This window comes from Acomys russatus, chromosome 17 (genome assembly GCF_903995435.1).
Source record: "Acomys russatus chromosome 17, mAcoRus1.1, whole genome shotgun sequence".
Taxonomy (NCBI): domain Eukaryota; kingdom Metazoa; phylum Chordata; class Mammalia; order Rodentia; family Muridae; genus Acomys; species Acomys russatus.
The window spans coordinates 63,363,435-63,384,652 of NC_067153.1; the positions used below are offsets into that span (position 1 = coordinate 63,363,435).

At 52.1% G+C, this 21,218-nt stretch overlaps 1 protein-coding gene across 1 annotated transcript; it reads right to left on the reverse strand.

Moving 5' to 3' along the window:
* Positions 1 to 899: 899 nt before the first annotated feature.
* Positions 900 to 6,843, reverse strand: LOC127201701 (keratin, type II cytoskeletal 75). Its single transcript, XM_051160392.1, has 7 exons — positions 6,332 to 6,843; positions 5,560 to 5,774; positions 4,585 to 4,645; positions 3,959 to 4,054; positions 3,068 to 3,232; positions 1,246 to 1,371; positions 900 to 1,124 (listed from the first exon to the last, which is right to left on the reverse strand). Exons 1-7 carry the CDS (start codon positions 6,776 to 6,778, stop codon positions 900 to 902), a joined length of 1,335 nt encoding a protein of 444 aa, XP_051016349.1. The 5' UTR covers positions 6,779 to 6,843.
* Positions 6,844 to 21,218: the final 14,375 nt, after the last annotated feature.

The window sequence follows — 21,218 nt, forward strand, 5'->3', positions numbered from 1 at the left end:
GTTCCTTCCAGAGGACCCAGGTTCGCAAGACGCACTTGGTGGCTCACAACCACTTGTAGCTCCGGCTTCAGAGGCCCCAACGCCCTCTTCTTACTTCCATGGGTACCAGGCAAAATACTCACACACATAAAATAAACAAACCTTTAAATGATATGTATATGCCTGTGTGTTGGTGTATGCATGCATGTGTAAGTGCCAGAAGAGGCCAGAAAAGGGCTCTGGGTCCCCTACAGTTGGAATTATAGGCAGTCATTGGCCACCCAATGCGGGGGGGGGGCAAAAAAACCAAACTCGGGTCCTCTGGAAGAGCATCACACTCTCTTAACCACTGAGCCACCCCTCTAGCTCCAAGGGGAAAACAAACAAACACACAAACAAAAACAACAGCACAAAACAAAGCCCCAATACTCGTTGCATGCCACGAGCCGTTGTGAGAGTTTCGCATATATATGGCTTTCTTTTAACCTTTTACACAATACACACCATCAGAACAGTCGCTACTCATTTTCCAGGCAGGGGCACGGAGATGTGGGAAAGCTGAGAAACTTGCCCTGGGAGACGCAGTTGGGTACTGGAGGAGTTCCGAAGTCCTATTAGCTTTGGGGGGGGCCACAGAATCTGGCCCCTGAGAAATTAAAGGCTAGAGGGAGACCAACTTTTTATTATACCCAAATCTAGGGCAGCTTCTTTTCAGTCCAGCGCCTTACCCCCGCCCTCACATTTTCAGATCCACCATATAACCAGGCCTCTCCTTTAGCGGGATAGGATTGCTTAGACCCTCTCAGGCCTTTGGTTTCCATGGGATGCACCTGGGTGACTCAACAGTCCGGAAAGAGATTTGGACATGCTCAATGCTGTTTGTTTGCTCTGAGAACAGACTTGGGGGGGGTCACCTCCCCTCACCTGCTCTCCTCTCCTTCCAGAAGCTTCCTGTAGGTGGCGATCTCCACATCCAGGGCCAGCTTGATGTTCATAAGCTCCTGGTACTCGCGTAGCAGCCGGGCCATGTCCTGCTTGGCCTTCTGCAGGGCATCTTCAAGGTCCATCAGTTTGGCCCGAGCATCCTTGAGGGCTAGCTCTCCACGTTGCTCAGCATCAGAGATAGCAGTCTGCAGGCTAGAGCACTGGAAAGAAAGGATGTGTCAAGGGGACAGACCCTGGGGGTGTGCGATCTCTGGGCAGGAGTCCTCGGCGGTGGTGGGATAAGCCAGAAGAAATGAGCATCCTTGATTGATTGGGCTGTACCTGCTTCTTGACACTGTCGATCTCAGATCTCAGCCTCTGGATCGTCCGGTTCATCTCTGAGATCTCTTGCTTGGTGTTGCGGAGGTCGTCGCCATGCCTGCCTGCTGTCACCTGTAGTTCTTCATACTGTTAGGACCAGAGCAGACAGGACCACCTAGTCAGGTGCCTCTGTGCCGAGCAGGCCACTCACTCACCAGCCACTCACCGCCTCTTCCCTTGTCTGTTTTTCCAGGTGCTTTTTCTTGAGCCCATCTGCTCTCTGGGGAGGAAGCAGGCTCTGGAAACAGCACACATGCACAAGCTGATCCTGGTTCCCAGATGCTTGTACTATTGCTCAGTGTGTATCCAAAAGATAAGTGGCCAGTGGTGAAAACAAAAAACAAACAAAAAAAACGGGGTTCTTCAGAGTGCTGCAGAGGAGTCCAAGCGGGGTTTGAAAGCGTGTGTGGTGGGATGGGAGGGTGGAAGGGGAGCCTCAAAGGGGAGACACTGAACTGTTTGCATCTCCAGGAGGAGTAAGAGGGGCCTGTCTATATAGCCAGCTCAAAGAGAGAGAGCATTCCAGGCTGGGAAAGAGACCTGAGAGATAACCCAGCTTGGGGCACAGAAGTAGCTTGCTCACTGTCACTGTGGGGCGGGGCTTCTTGGTTTGGTTTGTATCAGAATCTGAATGGGGCTGTGCCCATGAGTACCGGTAGCCTTGCAGACAGTGGTGTTAGGAATCAGGGCGGAAAGGCAGGAAACCATGTGGACAGTGCAGAGGCTACAGGAGGCACAGCGTTGACTGGGGAGAGGCCCTGGTCTTAGCAGTGCTCAAGCTAATTGTATCTGGGCATTGTTTGTTTAGGAGAGACTGCTCCACCCTGCCTCCTGCAGCCCTCTCTCTGTTCTGTTTGGAAAGTACAGGGCAGCTCGGCTTCCTCTGCTCCCAGAGTCTCAGGGTTAGAAGGAACAACACCCCAACAGCACAGTGAGATGCCTGTTACCAGCCTCGCTTGCTGCTGGGGCTAAGTGAACCCCCACTCTTGCTCACTGTTAAGGAGCCCTGATATCGGACAGCTGCTTCTCTTCTACCACATTTCCTACCAGAGGGACAAGGGGCGGGGTTCGGAGAGCGGTGAGCAGGGGCCTGGCTTCCGTGGCAGCGACAGCAGCAGTGAGGGAACAGCTCTGGGTCTGCCACACTGTTCTAGGACAAGCCTTCTGTCCATCCAGGCTTTCAGCCATACTCCTCTAAGGTCATTCCAGCCTTCCTCTCACAAACCCGAGCCTCCTGCTGCGCGAGTGTGTCTGCTTGCCTTCCAGCTGCCCCTGGTCAGCCTGAGTCCCTCTTGTTCTGTTGTTTCACAGTCATTTATCCCTCTCTGCTCAGCCGCTGGACTAGAGACCCAGCCCTTGCTGGCAGCTCTCTGCTGATGCTGTCTCGGCCCCTCCTGTGACCGCCCATCCACATTCGGGACTCCCGAACTTAGATCCTTTGGTTGCAGTTTCTATATTTATAGCTCTAAAGCTCCATTTGCCGGAGTGAAGGAGCCCATCGCTTATATCAGGAAGCCCTTTAAGATTGTGATGCATACTTCTTGGTTATTTTGGGGTCTCACCCAGTCCACTTTTATCATGAGAAAACTATGGAGGCCATGCGTGCCCTTTTGAGCACCCAACACTTTCCAGGCAGCACACTGGTATATGCTTGGCCTTCTGTAAGTGTTCTGTAAGTATTTTAAGGTAGATTTTTCTAGTATCAGAGCCATGCTTGAGGGGTGTCGGTGGGAGAAGTGGTGAGGTGCTGCCTTGGAACAGTAAGCCTGGCATAGAGCCTCACCTTGGTCTGGTACCAGGACTCAGCCTCTGCCCGGCTGCGGTTGGCGATGTCCTCGTACTGGGCCTTGACCTCGGCGATGATGCTGTCCAGGTCCAGGCTGCGGTTGTTGTCCATGGAGAGGACCACAGATGTGTCGCTCACCTGGTTCTGCATCTGGGACAGCTCCTACAGGGGATCAAGTCAGTGTCACCCAGGAATGAGAGGAAGGGCCCTTGCTCTTCTGAGGTGACTGACTACTTAGGCTAGGAATCCCTTCTGTGGTGTCCCTGGCAGAAACCGTTTTTCCAGATGCCCCTCCCCTTCCCCAGTACTCCTAGTGATGTCATCATGTCAGGGATCCCACTCCTGTGCCTGGAAGTTTCTAGATGACTCATCAATGTGATGGTGGAACAGCTCTCTCTGCGTGCCATCGATGCTTTCCACCGGTGGGTGTAATGACAGCATCTGGGTTCCCACGCCTTACATAGAGGTGGTCAGGGTCACATGACCCTACCATGCCACCCTTACAGGGTCACTTCACCACTGCCTTCCTCTGTCTCTCCACAGACCCAGGCACCAGAACCCCAAACGGGGCCTCTTCAGAGGCCAAGAGCTATGGCAGAGGGAAGAGAGCCGGGGCTGTCTTCACTCCTAGAATGTGGGAGCAAGCCTTTCCCTCTCACTAGGACAGCCTTGCCACTTGTGGGGAAAGAGAGGCCTCAGAGTTGAAACTGTCTCATGTGTCTTAAGTTCCTAGCATTCCTCTCAGGCACCCAGAGTCCCCAGGGCCCCACTTGAGGTGCCTTGGGGGAGAGATACCAGCTCCACCCACTGAGTGATTGACACCCTGAAGCATCCTTTTCTTTCTGGACTCTGGTACCAGGAATGACAGAAACACTTGCAGACTCTTACTGCCTCATAGATCATCCGGTAGAAGTTGATCTGGTCGGTCAGGGCGTCCACCTTGGCCTCCAGCTCCACCTTGTTCATGTAGGCGGCGTCCACGTCCTGGAATGACCCCAGATCCAAACAGCAAGTCAAAAGAAGCTGAGAGGGTCTAGCCTGGATTTCCTGGGGGGTCGGGACAGGCTATCGCTGAAACCGGGGCTTAGGCCTGGGCCAACAGAAACCGGCGTGGCCGTAGGGACCTTTGATACACGGGGTGCATTCTGGGAGGTTTGAGCTCATCGGATGATCTCATCATCGATGTGGTATCTCTTGGGTGAGCCCGGGACCAGACTATCACATATCCCGAGATTTAATGTTAGATCTCAATCTCGCTCTCTTTCCTCTCCCCTCCGCCTCTGTCCTCCTCTCCGAAGCTCCTTCTTCCCACCTCTCAGAGCTGGCTCTTGAACTCAGGGCTTAGTGAACTCTGGACAAGCTCTGGCCCTGATCTAGGGGCACAGCCCTTCTTTCTTTGAGGCATGGTATCCCCCACGTAGCTTCGGCTGGCTTCGGACACCTCTCTCCTGCGTCTGTCTCCTGGGTGCTGGGACCGCGGGCTCGGAACTCGGTATCAGTCACCCCCAACTCACCTTCTTGAGGCCCACGAACTCGTTCTCGGCGGCTGTACGCTTGTTAATTTCATCTTCGTACCTGCAGGGAGGAGGGCAAGGGGTGTGAGATTGGGCAAGGTTCCGCCTAGCCCTCCTGCCGCCCCCGAAGGAAACAAGAGTTAATAAAAGGCCTTCCATTCCTCCCAGCTCTCGGTGACCTGCACATGACTGTGGGTGATTCACTTGACCTCTATTCCTTCCTCCATAAAAGGCAGATAATTTCTTCTGCCATTAAAAAGAAAAAAAATTTATAAGGTGAGAAGGTGAGCACAGACTTATGGGAATAGAACCATGTGCTTAGGCGATTCCATCTCTTTATAAATGTAGTCCTAACTACCAAAAACACACGCTGCCTCGGTAGTACCCGCTCAACCTGCAAAGAAAACCTTATCTGTTCAGGACAGTCTTTCAGGTACACTTTGAAATATTTTCACTGGGTCTCAGGGTGACCATTGAGCATTGTATTTTTGTGACTAAGTCAGGCTCAAGCTACCTAAAAGGGCTTGCTGGGACTGTCCCTTTGCACTGTGAACAGTCCCAACGATGCTCACCTCCACAAGGAAGACCGGAGTCTCTCCCTCCTCACTCCCTTCCCTCACCCTGACAACATGCCATGTGGAAAATTCAAGCATCTCAGCCCCTGGGCTCACATCCAGCGGAGATAAGCAACACGCTGGAGGTGATGCAACGCTGTTTACCATGAGCAACATGGTTTTGACAGATGGTGGGGGTGCCCGCTTCAGTCATGCAGACAGGTAAGAACAGGCTCCTTGTTAGCCCTGAAGCTGAAGTCCCTTGTTCCCTTGAGTGCGCTGTCTTTGCCTTCTGCTCTCAAGGCTGCTCACGCACCCCTCCTGGCCGATGTGGCATTCACTCTTTGGCACTTCTCTGGTCCTCAGAGGAAGCAACCCCGGGGGATGGTTGTGTGGAGCCTGTCGCCTGTCTCCCACTCACCTGACTTTGAAGTCTTCCACAACGTCTTGCATGTTCCTCAGTTCGGCATCCAGCCTGCCTCTTTCAGCGGTGAGGCCGTCTAGCTGCCGGCGGAGGTCGTTGATGTAGGTCTCGAATAAGGGCTCCAGGTTCTGCCTAACCGTCCTGGAGCTCTGCTCCTGCAGCAGCCCCCACTTGGTCTCCAGGACCTTGTTCTGCTGCTCCAGGAAGCGCACCTACAGGGAGGGGAGCAGAGAGAACGGACCCTCACTTTGAGAAGCCAGGGGGCAGGACCAGGCACAATGGGCCTTTACCCACTCCCAACCAGCAGCTTTGTAATGACAGCTCCACTTCCAAATGAAAAGGCCTGTGGAGGCACCTTGAGGACTCTGGGATTGCCCTGGACTGGACATGGGGCAGCGGGGGGTTGGGGGAGGGTGCAGAGAGGGGAGGGACACAGAGCCTCTATAGTGGGAGACATGGAGTCGGGTGAGTTTCTCAAAGCTGCTTCTCTGGGTCAGGGTAGCTGGCACACTTAAGAAGCCTTCTTTCCTGAGGAGGACCCCTCCTCCCCCCCCACCTTACACACCAGAGAGGACAACAGGGGCATCTCTAACAAGGTCCTGTGGGCCAGATGGCCTGACTTGAAAATGTCTCTGTCCATGGCTGGTACTGGGTGATGATGAAGGTCCTTCTCCTGAGGACCCCACATTGCTGCTGTCTCTGGAGCTGAGCCTTCCCCGTCTAGTTCCCTCACGCCCTGGGGACCTGGAGGGGTGAGTGAAGGCCTCACCTTGTCGATGAAGGAGGCGAACTTGTTGTTGAGGGTCTTGATCTGCTCCCGCTCTTCTTTCCTCACCCGCTGGATAGAGGGGTCGATTTCTAGGTTGAGGGGGGTGAGGAGGCTCTGGTTGATGGTGACCTCTTGGATGCCTCCGGCGGGACAGGCAGGGAAGCCAGGGCCACGGAAGCTCCCTCCAATGCCGCCCCCGTAACCGAAGCCACTGCTAGCCCTGCCACCGACGGAGATCGGCCTGGTCCCCCCCAGGTTGTAGAGGCTGCGGCTCCCGAAGCCAGCACCAGGGCAACTGATCCTGCCTAGTCCCCCACTGTTCCCTGAGGAGCGGGCCACCGAGATAGAGCTGAAGCGGGAGCGGCCAGCGTTTGGGGTGGTGGCTGAGGCCGTGCTGAAGCCCTTGCGGCTGCCGCAGTGAAAGGTGACAGTGGACTGCCGAGACATGGTGGGCGAAGATGGCAGGCGACAGGCGCTCCCGAGGTAGATGATGAAGAGGATGGAGAGGCCAGGCGGCTAGGGCTTTTTATGGGCCTCCACAAAGGGCGGGACTTGATTAATGAAGGGGGATCTGCTGATGCCATCCCCGAGGCATCTGCCAGCCCTGAGATCACCCCGAGTACCCCGCAAAAAAGGGCATTAAAAAAAGCGCCATTGGTTGGTTTGCGGCCTCCCCCTCCCCCTCCCCCATGTGGAAACTTCTTTCTAGTTGTGACTTGATCAGCAGACCAGTTAGAAGCAACTTAATTGCTTTCAGTCATGTCCTAATCATGCATCTTTTAATGGACTTGAAAAACACTGCCTCATTTCTGAACCGCTTTCTTAGGCCCAGCACCAACTCCCTCCAGTCCAAACACCTTGTGTCAACACAAGCAATGCACTGTTTCCTGTCCCTTTCTGTGCTTTCCATATGCCTGAGCATTTTTCTCAGCGGCTACCGCCAGCCTTCCCACCCGCATCGGGCGGGTCCCTCCAGTCCGCGTTCATTCTCCTAGGCACAGCGTTGACGCCCCCTTTAATTTTGCTCCAAACCGTTCGTGTCTGCTGGGTGTCGCGTGTGACTTCCAGGAGCACGCGTGTTGGTGTGTACATGCAGGTGTGCCACGTCTGTGCCACTGTTTGCCTTTCAAGGCCAGTTGGCGTGCCGCGTTTCTGTGGACTAGAGTGGGCATAGAAAGGCTTGGGTTTGCATTCCGACCCCTCCATTGGCCAGCCATGACGGACCTCGGGCTCGTCATGCAGCTTTTCTGAGCCGTGGTGCCTCAGCCATGCAAACGCAGGGCGAATGTCCATTGTGTCCATCTGCCTCCTGCAGATAACAGAGGCATTGACGAAGGGCTGGCCGTGTGCATCCGGGAGTGAGTCCATCAAGGAGCAGAAGAAAGTGCAGCACACATGCTTGATCTTAAACAATACCCTCATGGCCCTGCTGGGAAGGCAAAACTGGAGCATGCTGGGTAACTATGAGCAAGGTCATACACAATCAAGCTATCGCTGAGGCTGCCTTCTTCCAGAAGTCTCTCAGACTATCCCCTTCTGAAACACTGTGTCCCCCAACTCTTCTTTCTCTCATCAAAACAACTCCAGTTTCATGCATCTTGTTTGACAAAAGTAAACATTGTTATTTATTATTATTAATTATTATTATAAGGTGTGTATGTGTGTGTGTGTGTGTGTGTGCTGGCACACACATGACACAACCTATGTGTGGTCAGATCACAATTTTCAAGAGTTGGCTCTCTCCCTTGACTGTGGGACCCAGGGATCAAATTCAGGTCAGGTCATCAGCTTTGCACACCAGGTGCTTTTTACTCGCAGAGCCATGTTGTCGGCCCCTCGCCCACCTTCTTGACTGCCTCGCACTCTGCACTAGGGCATGGACGCACAGGATGTCTGCCTTGCCCTCTTTCTTCCCACAGCCCTGCCCCTACTGGGTGAGGTGTCTTTGGTCTCGCTGTGTGCTTGCTTTGTGCCGTGATTTTGAAGGGTGGGCGAGGGAGTGATGGGGAGAGGTGTGTGCAGTTCACACAGGGTAAGGAAACAGAAGTCGGAACAGCTACCTTACAGGCAGGCGGATGCAGCCTGGTATGTGGGAAGCTGAGAGCTAGGCGCCTTGGTCTCCCTCTCGACAGGTGCCCTTTGGGAGGCCCACGGTGCCCGCCTGATGTTCTCACCTTCCTGGAATGGCAGCTTGGCACTCAGAGGGCTGGTCTCTGCCCTGGGAGCCATCTCTTACCTGGGGCTCTGACCAAGGGCCGGGCCTCTCTCCTTGTTTCCACAGGGAGCCTGTGAATCACGGCCCTCGCCGGCACGGGCCAAGCAGTGCTCACTCTGTGCCGGCATACCTAAGTCTCAGCTCGGTTGGCACACGCTCGCTTTTGCCCGTAGAAAGAATAAACATCTCTGTGTTCATTGCTTCCCTATGTGTGATAATCTATCTCCCAGAGGAAGGGACGCTGGCTTGTTTCCTGAGCACTTCGAGGAAACTGCAGACCCTTCTGTAGCTCAAAGGTTGCCTCGGGCAGCAGGGCCCTGGCTCCCAGCATGAGACCAGCCTGTGGGAGGGAATGCAAGCCGATGTCTTGGCACTTTCCCTCTGAGCTGCCTGTGGTAACTCACAGTTGGCACTTTCTGGGCCACTCTTCTTCCTCACTTGTTCTCCGGGTGCCCCGATTTGTGTTACCACGGCCTTCTTGTTTCCTACCCACAAACACCTCTTCTCTGAGGTAGCGGTCTCACTCACTCGCACTGCGGCCTGGACTGAGGCAGGCACATCTTGGATTTCTCTCCCCCCCCCCCCCTTCTGTGACTTTTCACCTGCGTGGAGACCTTTCCCTGAGCAGATGATGAGTAGCCGGCCTCCCCAACATACAGCTCACGATCCCCTTTTATTTGTGTGTTTTTTTTTTTTTCGTTGTGTTGGAGATCTTCTGCAGGCTAAGCTTGCCCCCTATAACATCTCAAAACATACTGACTCTTTCTGCAAAATAGCATTCTTATTTATTCCTTGAAATTTTCATTCACGTATGCAACATGCTTTGGTCATTCCCTCACCTTATACCATAGTCCTCTCCTACCTGCTTTCTTTTGACTAGAGAATAGATTTTATTCTAAAAATAGATCTTAGTAACAACAAAATACCAAAAGATGGTCATTCTAAGAGAAGAAAAGTGTTAAGGCAATTTGCTTCATGTTTCTGCCTGGAGCTTCTACCCACTCTTAATACTTTCCTCCTTGCTTTCTACCAAGGAAGCTCTTTTGGTAATTAATTAAATAATTTGTTATTTATCCATCTGCATGTGTGTAACATGTACCCTCGCCCACAAGTATGTGTGCAAGTGCATGTGTGTATGTGCGTGTGGAGGTGAGAGGTCAACCTTGGATGTTGTTCCTTGGGACCCAGCCACCTTATTCTTTCAGATTTTTTTTCCCACTAGGACATGACACTACTGGTTAGGCTAGGCCACTGGCCAGCAAGCTCCAGGGTCCACTTGTCCCTACTTCCCCTGTGCTGGGATTTCAAACGGGAACATCTATTATCAGTCTTCCTTATGTGGGCTCTGGGGATTGAACTCAGGTCTTCAAACTTGTGTGACAACATACTGCACTAACTCCCAGGGCCCTGATATGACTTTCTAAGAGCTAACCTCTAAGAGGCCTCAGGTAAGCCCGGGGACCGCCCCGTGCTAACTACTTTCTACCTGTCCCACAGAACACCTCCACCTCCTCGTGTGGGGCTTCTACACCCATGCTGCAGGACCCTGCGACTTCCCTCATGCCTGCCCGTTTGTCTTAGGCAGATCCGCCATCATCCCCAGTGGAACCGGAGGCCCTCGGCGGAGTGCCGATCCATCAATAGTGGACTGGCAAAACAGCGATGCCTTAGGGAGGACAGGAAGGCAAGGAACATGCCTCCCAAGGGTTGAGGAGGTGGGGGTGTACCCAAGAGCTTTGGCTTCGGATCAGGCGAGGGCAGAGAAGAAACTTCAGCAGAGGGCCACTGACCAGAAGAGACGTCCTTCCGTGAGCAGGCCATTTCTGGGGCACCAGCGGACCCAAGCCACAGCCACTTATCGCCTCGCTCAGCAGCACCTATCGCGTGCTAACTGCCCACTGTTATAGTCATGGGAGGCAGAGCTCGGGGTAAAGTAGACAAAACCCCAAGATGCGGGAGTGTGGAGGGGTGGGGGCGGGCTGCGGACCGCTACTGCAGATGGAGCCTCCCAGCGCGCATGCTCTGAGGGGCTGAGTGCGGAGACGGTAATTCTGTTGAGGAGGCGCGATGGACATCCAGACTTGAAACATTTTCCATACCTCCTCAGTATTTGTTTTGTCTACTAGGCGACACAAGCCCACCTCTAAAGGCCTCAGACTTCATACTTCGTCCCCTTTGCGCCTGCCCGAGCTCACCGGTGCTAAGTGCTGTCTCACTAGCTGTGTCGGTGGACCTCCGTGTTCTGACGAAGCACAAGACTTGAGCCACGTGCCTACGCGAAGCGAACCCATTTATTGTCTGTTCCTTCCCACGGGCCTTTCTTGAGGCTTGGGTGATGGGCAGGCAGAGCCCTCACGATCCTCCCGGCAGTTTTAGCAGCAGAAGGGCACACTCTTTCCATCTGATTTTGCACTTTTAAGAAGCAAGATGCGCCTTCCTCTGTGAAAGAGCATCAGGCGCACCCGGGGAAGGCTCCGACGCAAAGTTCTGCAGACACACGCAACAACAGTCTACACAGGAACATGTAGCTGATGTGTGCTACTTTGTGGGGTCCCCTTTCTTCCGCCCTTCTCTATCCTTTCAGGCACCTAACACTAGATATGAGAGGAGAGAGAGAGAGAGAGAGAGAGAGAGAGAGAGAGAGAGAGAGAGAGAGAGAGAGAGAGGGAGGAAGAGGGAGAAGAGGGAGTGATGTCATCTTTAAACTACCTCCTGCTGATGAGGGGAGCCGAGTTCCGTGAGGCAAGTTTGACACGCGTTTCTTCTTTGCACGTCACAGTCACCCGCTGTGATGAAGCCTTTATAGATCCTCACCTGCAACTGAAACGCATATTCCCATTTCCCATGATCCCTGTTTTTAAAGAAAACAAAATCCTCACTCTAGCACCATGCTGGCGACCACACACGCAGCAGCAAAGAGAGATAAAACAAAGGCACAGAATTGGTCTTTTAGAGCGTGGAAGAAGCTGTGCAGACAGGAGAAGCTGTGCAGATGGGAGAAGCTGTTCAGATGGGAGAAGCTGTGCAAACGGGGAGTCTTGGGGTCCCAGAGGAGACAAATCTGTTGCTAATCGTCCAGCCACTCAGCAGCTAGGCTGCTTTTTTTTTTTTTTTTTTTTCCTTTCTGCTGTCCCTCATATGCCTAACCCTCCCTTAGGCTGCAGGTCACAGAGGAACAGAGTCTCTGTAGTCTGTGACACACAGTTAGATCCTTTCCTGGGAGCAGGTGTAGATGAGATTTGAAGTGTACCTTGGCCCTTCACCTCCAACCACTTCAGTGGGTTTTGGGTTTTTTTTCCCCCTCAGGACAGGGCTGTCTCATCCACTAAAGCCTCTCTGGCTCCTGTCAAGAGGCTGTGGGAAGGAAATGGTGGGGTGGGGGGTGGGGGAAACACAAGTGAGAGGCTGCCCTTAGCTGGCCTTGGGGGTGGAAACCTGGAAATCCTGTGAATGAGCAAGGTGTATGTTACCTAGAAACCGGCTGTGCTGAGCGCTGGCATGGAGACACAGCCTGTAGGCTCAGTCCAGGCAGGCTGGGTGATACCTCTGTATTGAGGGACGCTGTTGACACAATTTCATTGGCTTGCCACTGGTGTGGAGGCGTGTGTGTGTGTGTGTGTGTGTGTGTGTGTGTGTGTGTGTGTGAGCTGTGGAGGAAGATCTGAGAACAGTCACCCTGTCCCCATTGCCTGGCTGGGCTCTGTCAGGAACTTGAGATCCTGGAAATCGTATCCTGTTGCTTTCTCTGGTCCCCTGCTCCCATCTCCTTTGCAGGCACATTCAGATCCTTCCAACACGCTGTAATGTTGTTCATTTAGTCTCTTAAGAAATAATGGAGGCCTGTGGGCTACTGAGTCCTGGGAGTAACGGGGAGGCACAGTCATCCCAGACAATAGGACGTCACTTCAGGGTTAGGCCCAGGATGTGCAAGGGAGCTCTGAGATCCCTGGACCAGTGCTGTCTCTTGGAATCCCCGTGCTTTATGAGTGAAGAGTTGAGTCCCAACGCCCTGTAGGACAGTGAGAGTCAAACAGGACCCAGGACTGTTGTCTTTGGTCCTCCAGCATTGCACTTTCCCCTGCGTTGTTACACTGTGTGCCAGGATGGAAAGTGATTTTTTTTTTCCCTCTGTGGTTCCCACTCTCTGTGGCTTACTGGGATACGAGGAAGACTGAAGGGCTACATGGAAACCAATAGTCACATGCAACGGTGCACATAGAAAATAATAGTCACATACAGTGCTGTTGACACAGAAAGCATCATATTTAGGCAGTGACTATTTTGGCCGGTTTCTAAATGGGCCTTGAGGATGTCATGTGAGCTCCGCTCTCCCTGGTGGCTCCGCATGTCACATACTGGGCACACACAAGAGAAAGACATGAATTGGTGTCTGAACGTAGGAGAAAATCTTGGGGGAGACTCGGCTAGCTTAGACTAAACAAAGGTAGAACCACAGAGTTAACGTGCTCAAGACCCTGAAGATGGGGTCGCGTCTATTGGCGGAATGTTTACCCACTCTCCCTTTCTGTGTCACACCTGTGTGGATGGAGTACTGCCTACCTGAGTGGCTCTGGATGTGGTGCTGTGTTTCCCATGTTCTCCAGGAAGGCTGGGCCCACGGAACACTCAGAATTGTGCTGGGAATCACTGCCTCTTTGGATCGCCTGATACCCAGGCGAGCCGCCGGCACCAAACCAGGACTTGTTACCCTGAAGGCCATGGGGACAGCGGGCAACCTGAGAGCTGTTAAGTTGGGCACGCTTGACTGAAGGTGCCCCAGGGGAGAGGAACCACTCTCTGCTCAGCTCTTAGAGGGTACGAACCCCAAAGCCCAGATGCAGAGGGACAGATTCGGCCCGGGACTCTCACTACAACAGAACTAATGTCTTTGAAAAGGAGTTCGGCTGAGAGCCTTTTTAGTCAGTTGGGGTGCAATTGATTGACATGCCACTGGGCCCAGAAGGGAGGGCAACACGTCCACTGAGCAGAGCAGGCTACCTCTGGGCCACTTGGACGCTGGTCTTCTCTTCCTTCATGGGAAAGGGTGGCAGGTGGGCTATGGGCGAGGCTCCAGTGCTGTCTGTGTGACTGACTCCTGCCTGCGCATACTCTGGTGGTGCTCTCACCAGGCTGAGAGACAAATTCCTCTGGAAGGAAACAGTTGAGAGTGCCTCTCTTTCACCCCGAGCGAGCACCACCTTATTAAGCAAGAGCTGGGCAGCCTCGAGTGAGCTCAGACTCCTGAGCGATGATGACAAGCGGTTTGGGAAACAGGCATGAGGAAGCTGGAAGGTAGTGGTGACAGAGCCCAGTGTGTTTCTTTGTTGTCACTATGGCAACCAGCCAGGGGCTACCTTAAGGATGTGTTCCTTGAAGTATCAGAGGGTTTCTTCTATGCTCTAGCACTGCACGTGGAAAGACTCTCTCCGGAGAAGCTGTAGAGACTTTTAGAACGACAGAGGGAGTGTGATTCTGTTAAAGTCAGCGCACACTCAGTGATGTGCCGACCTCACTTTAAATTGTTCTCCGATGCCCGCAGAATTCACTGCCATTCATAGTTTGACCTACCTTGCTGTGCCACAGGCAGCCTTGAATTGTGCCTATGAGTGACTGCTGGACTGATAAGTACTCAAATATATAGAAAGCCAGATAATGAGATTTTTAAAAAAATTATCTCTGGAGGCAAAGTAACACAGCGACAAGAGCTGGTGACAGACATGTTTTATTCCTTATCTCCAAAGAGCAAAGAAGGGTCAGAGCAGGGAACCGTGGTTTTGGAGCCACAAAAGAATTCTTGGAAGATGAAAGAAAAATAAAGCTTGGCTAGAGTCCAGAGCTGAGAGAAGAGAGAGAGAGAGTGCCAATCCATCTTCCTCCCACTGCAGGCTGGAATTACCAAGCTGTAGTGTGAGCGTTGCCTAGCCTTTGCCCTAGCTGTGTAGGTGTACTGTATGTCACCAGCTGATGTCATCACCCAGCACAGCCTTCTCAGGTGAGGAGCCTGCTCCCTACTTCCTCCCTTAGCATCCTGGGGCAGCTGTATCTCCACCAGAGGGCAAGCAAGGCATGGAAGGCTGAAGAGGAAAGGGACTGACTGGCCAGGCCCTCCATTGGTCACAGCGGGAGGGGACAGAGCAGTGCATGGCGAGACCAAGCCTCCCCTGTAGAGAAAAATTCCAGCTCTGGGGTCCTGTCTGCCAACTTGTCAGGGTCCTTTTCTGAGGCTAGGTTTCCCTCCCCCACCTCTGATCTTTAATTGAGTGCAAGATCAAGGCACAGAAATATATATATACATGGACTGCCTTGGAGGAAAAATGATGTGGAAAGAGCTGTTTGCGTGTTACCACACAGAAGCGATGCTGGCAAGCCTAGGGACGCACAACAGCGGTGGCAGGAAAAACTCCTGGAAAGCACCGTAAGCAAACAAGGACTTGAGGTGCCACTGTGTGAGGTCAGAGGGGTCACCGGAGCCGACAAGGCGCAGGAGTGGTGTCGGGCTGGCAGATCACAGAAGTGGTGCTCAGCCCAGACCTGGAGTGGCCCCTTCTTATGTAGTAGTAGGCTGTCCCCCAGCTCCCACGCCTGAGAATTAACCACCGTTCGTGTTCTGACCTATTGGCTTTTGTCCTTTGTCTTTGCTTTGTGCTTTCACTTTGCTAGGAACTTTTAACAACCCACAAGTGGAGTAAACACAATGTACTTTAACACAACCCACAACCCAGTTACTACCAAAATGGGCCACCAGACCCAGCTGGTGCTGCTCTCTCCCTCCTGAAAGGTCAGGAGACATTGAGAGAGAGAGAGAGAGAGAGAGAGAGAGAGAGAGAGAGAGAGAATATCCGTGTATGTGTCTTGCGTGCGTGCGTGTGTGCGTGCGTGTGTGTGTGTGTGTGTGTGTGTGTGTGTGTGTGTGTGTGTGTGTGTATGTGCGTATGCATGTATGTGAGGAGTAGGGTTTTCAGATGTGATGGATGGTCTTGGTTGCCAGTTTGACTGGCTTGGTAAAACACACCTATTCTGTGCTTGTGAGTGTATTTCTAGAAGAGTGTCATGTGACAGGGTGACAGGGAGAGAGAGGCAGCACCAAGGGGGGGGGAGGAATGTGGGAGGAAGACAACGCTTGCCAATGACTTTGCAGCCATCAGATACCAGTGTCTTCAGCCTTTCATTTCTTTTTTCCTTTTCTTTTCGAGACAGGTTTTCTCAAAACATGACAAGGTTTCTCTGTGTCACCCTGGCTGGCCTTGAGCTCACAGCGGTCAGCCTTTCAATGTGGCCCCAATAGCAGCAACTCTCCAGGGAACCTCCAGTTGTTCAGTGCGAGATTGGAATTGCTAAGGGTTTTTCATCTTGCATTTGGCATTATCACATTTTCTGCCTCAGTGGTGTATAGGAAGCCATTGGTAAGCCACCCAGATCTTAAGGTGCAAACTGACCTGATACTCCCCCTTGTAATTTATGTACATTTCTCACCGACTCTCTAGGAAACCCTGACTAACACAGCAGGAAAAGGTCTGAGGTTTGCTCCTGACTGATTGTCTACCCTTTTGGTAGAAGCCCAGAGCAGCAGCCCAGCCTTGCCACCGCTGTCTGCAGGCCAGCATGCACAGGATGTGCCCTTCTAATGGACAGGTATGTTTTTAACATGATGATGTGGAATGCAACACTTGGGGCATAGTAAATGCTTTTGTTGTTTATCTAGAATTCAAACCTAATTGGACATCCTCTCTTTTGCCTGAACACCCCTTCTTGTAGGTGACAGAGGCGTTGAGACCTGTCCTAAGCATCACCCACCATCACCACATGGTCGGTTGGGTGAACACAGCTCAAAGCTGCTCCCTCAAGGCAAAGGTCTTTGGTAAGCACAGAGCTAAGATGCTCTGGCCTCTTCCCAATGGCTTCTGTTCTGCAAAGCCAGTGCCGGATTCTGTGAGGTGGGGAATCCCACGGGGCGCCTCAGACACTGCAGGGACCAAATCACTGAAAGGTGAGGGTCAAAAAGGAAAAAATAAACTAAACTGAACCCGTTTTTAGTACGTAGTTTCTGCCCAGAAATTACATTGAAGAAAAACTTTGAAGGCAGAGGGCTGAGCTAGCAGTGACCGTATTCCTAGGGATCCCTGAAGCATTGAATGAACTTATCTGTGACGGTTAGGAAGAGCATCAGGCCAGCAGAGGGCAGGGCCTGATTGTCCAAAGACAAAGGGCATGATCTACCAAACCTGGCTTCTTATAACTTTCTAATATATGCATTGCAAAACTTAAGAAAGGAGCCAGGCACTGTGGCTCACACAGCCCTCAGCAGGCAGAGGCTCTGCAAACTGGAGACCAGCCTGGTCTACACAGTGAGTTCCAGGACAATCAGGGCTACAAAGTGAGACCTTGCCTCAAAAACTAACTCAGGAAAAAAAAAACCCACACATTAAAAAATGTTCCAGGTGAGATGGCCTTACACCAGCTTGAGATAACTGGTATTTTAGTGTGCGCCTTTGAAGTCTGACTCTATTCCTTTCCATTTTGACTTCACTTGCCCCCTCCCTCCCTCTCCCTCCCACCTTCCCTCCCTCGCTCCCTCCCTCTCTCCGTCCCCCCCCTCCCTCCTTCCTCTATTCCTTTCCTTCAGCCCCACCTCACTTTCTTGCACGGAAGTTTTGTAAGTCTGCTTACAAAATCAGCGGGTTAGTTAAAAATACAGCTGGCACCCTGAGGTGGCATCTTCTTATCTGAGGTGGCATCTTAGCTTGCTTTGGGTTTGTTTTAGATACACAAAGATGTGGCAACAGCACAGAGAGACGCTACATAGGGGAACTTAGCTACTGTTACCATCCTTCCCACCCGCAAGTTCACTCCTGGCAGTCAGGGAACAAATGTAATATACCACACAGCTTCATTCCCTTACTTCTTGGTCCCTGTTGGATGCAGGACATCCTGGCACACTTTCATGACATTCCCTTAGTGTTCTCTTGACTGAGTTTGTCAGGACGCCACGCTTTGGTGGTCTTGAAAGTTTGGTGGGGGAGACAGTGGCCCTGTGTTCTATCGAGTCTTTTAGTTGTTCTTCGACTTTTTTCCCCCTGATGCTTTCTTCCGCAGGGGTTCGGCTCTCTCTGATCACATGACGGCTCAGTAGGTCAGGTCACTGTGGGTGGATCCCGGAATCACCTGGGTGAGGCAGCTCCCCAACATCTGCACTGAAGCGCATACCCCTTCACCTCCCTCCCACACCTCACCTTTGGCTCACACCCGGGGAGGAGCTGCACTCTACCCCACTGATGCAGAAGTACTTACATAAACGGTTTGTAATCCCCTCTATGTAAAAGTTGCCTGTCTGTGTCTCTGATTTACTTCTTTGCTCTTTTCTTTGTAACTGTGTAAGCTCCCCGGCTTTGTACTTTGGGTCATAATCTATTTATTTGACAAGTGGCTTAAATCATTCTAGCTCAGCCACTGGGGGGGGGTGGGCGGTGCAGTTCACTGTGGGTTTGTTTTAGGGCTTGGCTGGTGCTATTATACTAAATGACAAAAGAAATAAATTTCTGAGCACTTTCTTGCTTTCTCCTGGCCAGCTGCTCTAGGGTCCTCCCTAAAGTTGGTCATTTCTCTGAGAGGCCTTCCTTCCTGATTGTTTCAGTCACCATTTGTCAGAAGGACAAGCCAGTAGGGCGTCTGTGCACAAAGAGGTCACTTTAAAGAACTGACTTGCCTAATTACAGAGGAGCCCCGCCCCCCAAAAAAAACCCCCAAAGAGCCAAAAATCCCTCAAGTCTACACAACTGAAATGTCAGTTTGAGTCTGAAGGCCGGACACTTCTGCATAGCCAGGCAGACCTGGAATCCCAGTTTAAAGGCCACGGGTAAGCAAGCTCTCTCTCCCTCAGAGGCAGGTCAGCTTTTACTGTACCCCAGTTTTCTGCTGATAGGATGAAGGCCACTTACAGTGTGGGAGCAGTCAGCTTTACTCAGCCTGCTTCTCCAAAGGTAAACCTCACCCTAAAACAACCTCTGAGAAATGTCCAGAATAATATTTGACCAAATACCTGTGTGCTCTGTGGCCCATTAACATTGACAATGAAACTCAAAGTGGCATTAGGGCACACGTAGCACCCAGAGCAAAGACCTAGGCACTAGATGCGCTTGGTGCTGTTAGAGTGTCACACTCTGTCAGGCAACAGAAGGGAAACCATGTGAATGCATACCATAGACAGACACTGCAGTATGTGCCATATGCACAGGTACGTGCTTGTCCATGCTGTCCATTTGTTTTCGCAGTGATGGAGATGGAAGCCAGGGCTTCCTGTGTGCTAAGCAAGCTTGCCGTCACGTGAGCTGCACCCACCACTCTGCATGTTTCCGTAAGCAGTCATCCTACGTCAGGCACTATCTCGTGATCACTCTGGGCCTTTCCCTTGCTTGGCTGCAGAGGGTGATGAGAAATGCCAGGTTGTCTGCTCCCCATTTGGTCACACCTGCTATTTCACAATCTATATTATAACGATTAATGTGACATGCCACCTTGAGTGAGGCACAGGTGCCCAGATGTGCGGGCGTGTCCGAGAACCAGTGTGCCTTTTAGATTAACGTTGCAATGATACAGTGAAGCAAGCTGCCCTTAATAGGTCTCATCAAATCAGTTAAAGGGATTAACAGAACAAAGAGGCTGAGTCAGAAGGCATTCCCTGTGCCTGACTGTCACAGACCGGGCCATTGCTTTATCCCATCAATGCAAACATTGCCTGTCCTGGGGCTCCATCTTGGTAGGTTGTAACTTGTCAGCCTCTAAAACTACACCAACCAAATATTTAATAAGGAATTTACCCCTCTTTCCCCTCCCAGTCCTTCCCCCACTGATAGGACAGATCGGCGTGTTTCTCTGCTGCATACTGACTAGTAGTATACATGGACGGTGTGCTCACCGTTCCTAAGCCCTGTCCTTGTGGGGTCAGTAGTACCCAGCCAGCAGAACACAGTCCTCACACAAAGCCTCTCAGGCGGCCCTTTGCTCTCCTTCCCCCTCATACACTGCAGTAAAAGTTGACTATTTCATCCCACCGCAGGTCACCTCAAACTTACCGATTGCTGTGGGGGAGGGGCTCTGGATGGAGATGGATCAGTCAGGAAAGAGCTTTTTGTATATCCTTAAGGGCTTGAGTCTGGTCCCCAGCATCTGTGGACAAGCCAGGCCCTGCAGAACAAGCTTAAACCCAGAGCTGAGGTAGGAGGCTCCCTAGAGCTTTCCGGCAAGCCAGCCCAGCTGAACCAGTTAAGAGACTCTGATAAATACAGCTTAATCAATTCCACGATCCTTGCTATGTATTTTGATCCCATTCACCCCTCAACTCCTCCTCCAACGAGATCCCACCTCCTGACTGCACACCGCTTCTCCCCCCCCCCACTCCTCTCACCCACAAAATATAATCTGTGCTTCTTCCCATATACATGTGGGCATCGGACCCTCCGTTGGAGAGTGACTGGCCTATCAGGGGTCATATCCTTAAAGAAAACCGACTCTCTATCTCAAACTTATAAATCATTGAGGGGAGGGGCTTCTGGGAAAATGGTTTGGTCAGTCTGGTACTTCTCACACAGGCACAGGCGTCACGCTCAGGTCTCAGCACAGCCGTCAATGGCTCCTCAGCTGTAGGTGGGGGTGGGGTGGGGGGTGTTAGTAAATTTCTCTTGCCCCGAGATGGGATGCTGCCTGCCTTGGTGTCCCGCGGGTCTTCTGCCAGCAGCCTCAGCGGCCGTGAGCTCATGAGGACGGCGCCCCTGTCATGTCCAGAAGACTCCACTGTATTTTGTTCCTCCTGAATACTGGCTCTTCCTGTCCCCCCTTCTGCCATGGCCCCCCAAGCCTTGGAGCGAGAGAGTGGCCTCTTTATGGTTGCACATGCCACAGGCACTTATTCCCTACATTTGGATTAGTCTTGAGTCTTGTTGGATGTTCCAGCTTTAATGAAACATAGATGCCCAGATATTCGGGTATGTCTGTTGCTTGTGTTTCTTTGAGATTAACTCTGCAATGACAGTGATGCAAACTGCCCTCAATATATGTCCTTCACCCTGGTAACATACTGTTCCCAGTAAGAACAAATGAGCAAACCAATACCACGTCCAGTTTGTGATGTCTATGTATTCACTATAGCAGGGTCAAACTCTTAGTGCCCTGCCCCTTAAGTTGAACTGAGTGATGTCACTCCTCCCCCAACCCCAGAAGACATCAACTGTGGAGAGCTGACTACAGCATCCTTACCACACTTTTTAAGAGTTTAAGAGTTCTATTCAATGGCTTCCTGTTTGGCCTGTGACTTTAGTGGGTGGGTGGGGGGCTGAGAGAGGGGTAGGGTTGTCACAGAAGCCTTCCATGTTCCTCTTTCCCCACTATGCATCTTCAGTCATTGACAACACTGCAAAAGTAACATCCTTACTCGCTATGGCCAGCAGGAGCACGGACTTCCACACGGGCTCTGGTGACAGCGCAGACCAAGAATGTGGCATCCAGCTGCAGTAGGGACCTCAGATTCAGACATGGCCCTCAGCGGCAGCACGGGTCACTTGCGTCAGCCTGGTCTTCATCACTGTACTATCTCCAGGTCCACCTCTCTCCACAGTGTGCACGCCCTGCTGTCTCCCTGTCTTTCCCACTCTCACCAGCACATATTTGTTCATGGTAGTA

Excerpts from the sequence above, each read along its gene's own strand:
- LOC127201701 (XM_051160392.1), bottom strand. The coding sequence starts at position 6,778 with ATGTCTCGGCAGTCCACTGTCACCTTTCACTGCGGCAGCCGCAAGGGC. Across the intron at positions 1,372-3,067 it reads AGTCCTGGTACCAGACCAAG|TATGAAGAACTACAGGTGAC; the intron begins GTGAGGCTCTAT and ends TGGTCCTAACAG. Across the intron at positions 1,125-1,245 it reads TCGACAGTGTCAAGAAGCAG|TGCTCTAGCCTGCAGACTGC; the intron begins GTACAGCCCAAT and ends CTTTCTTTCCAG.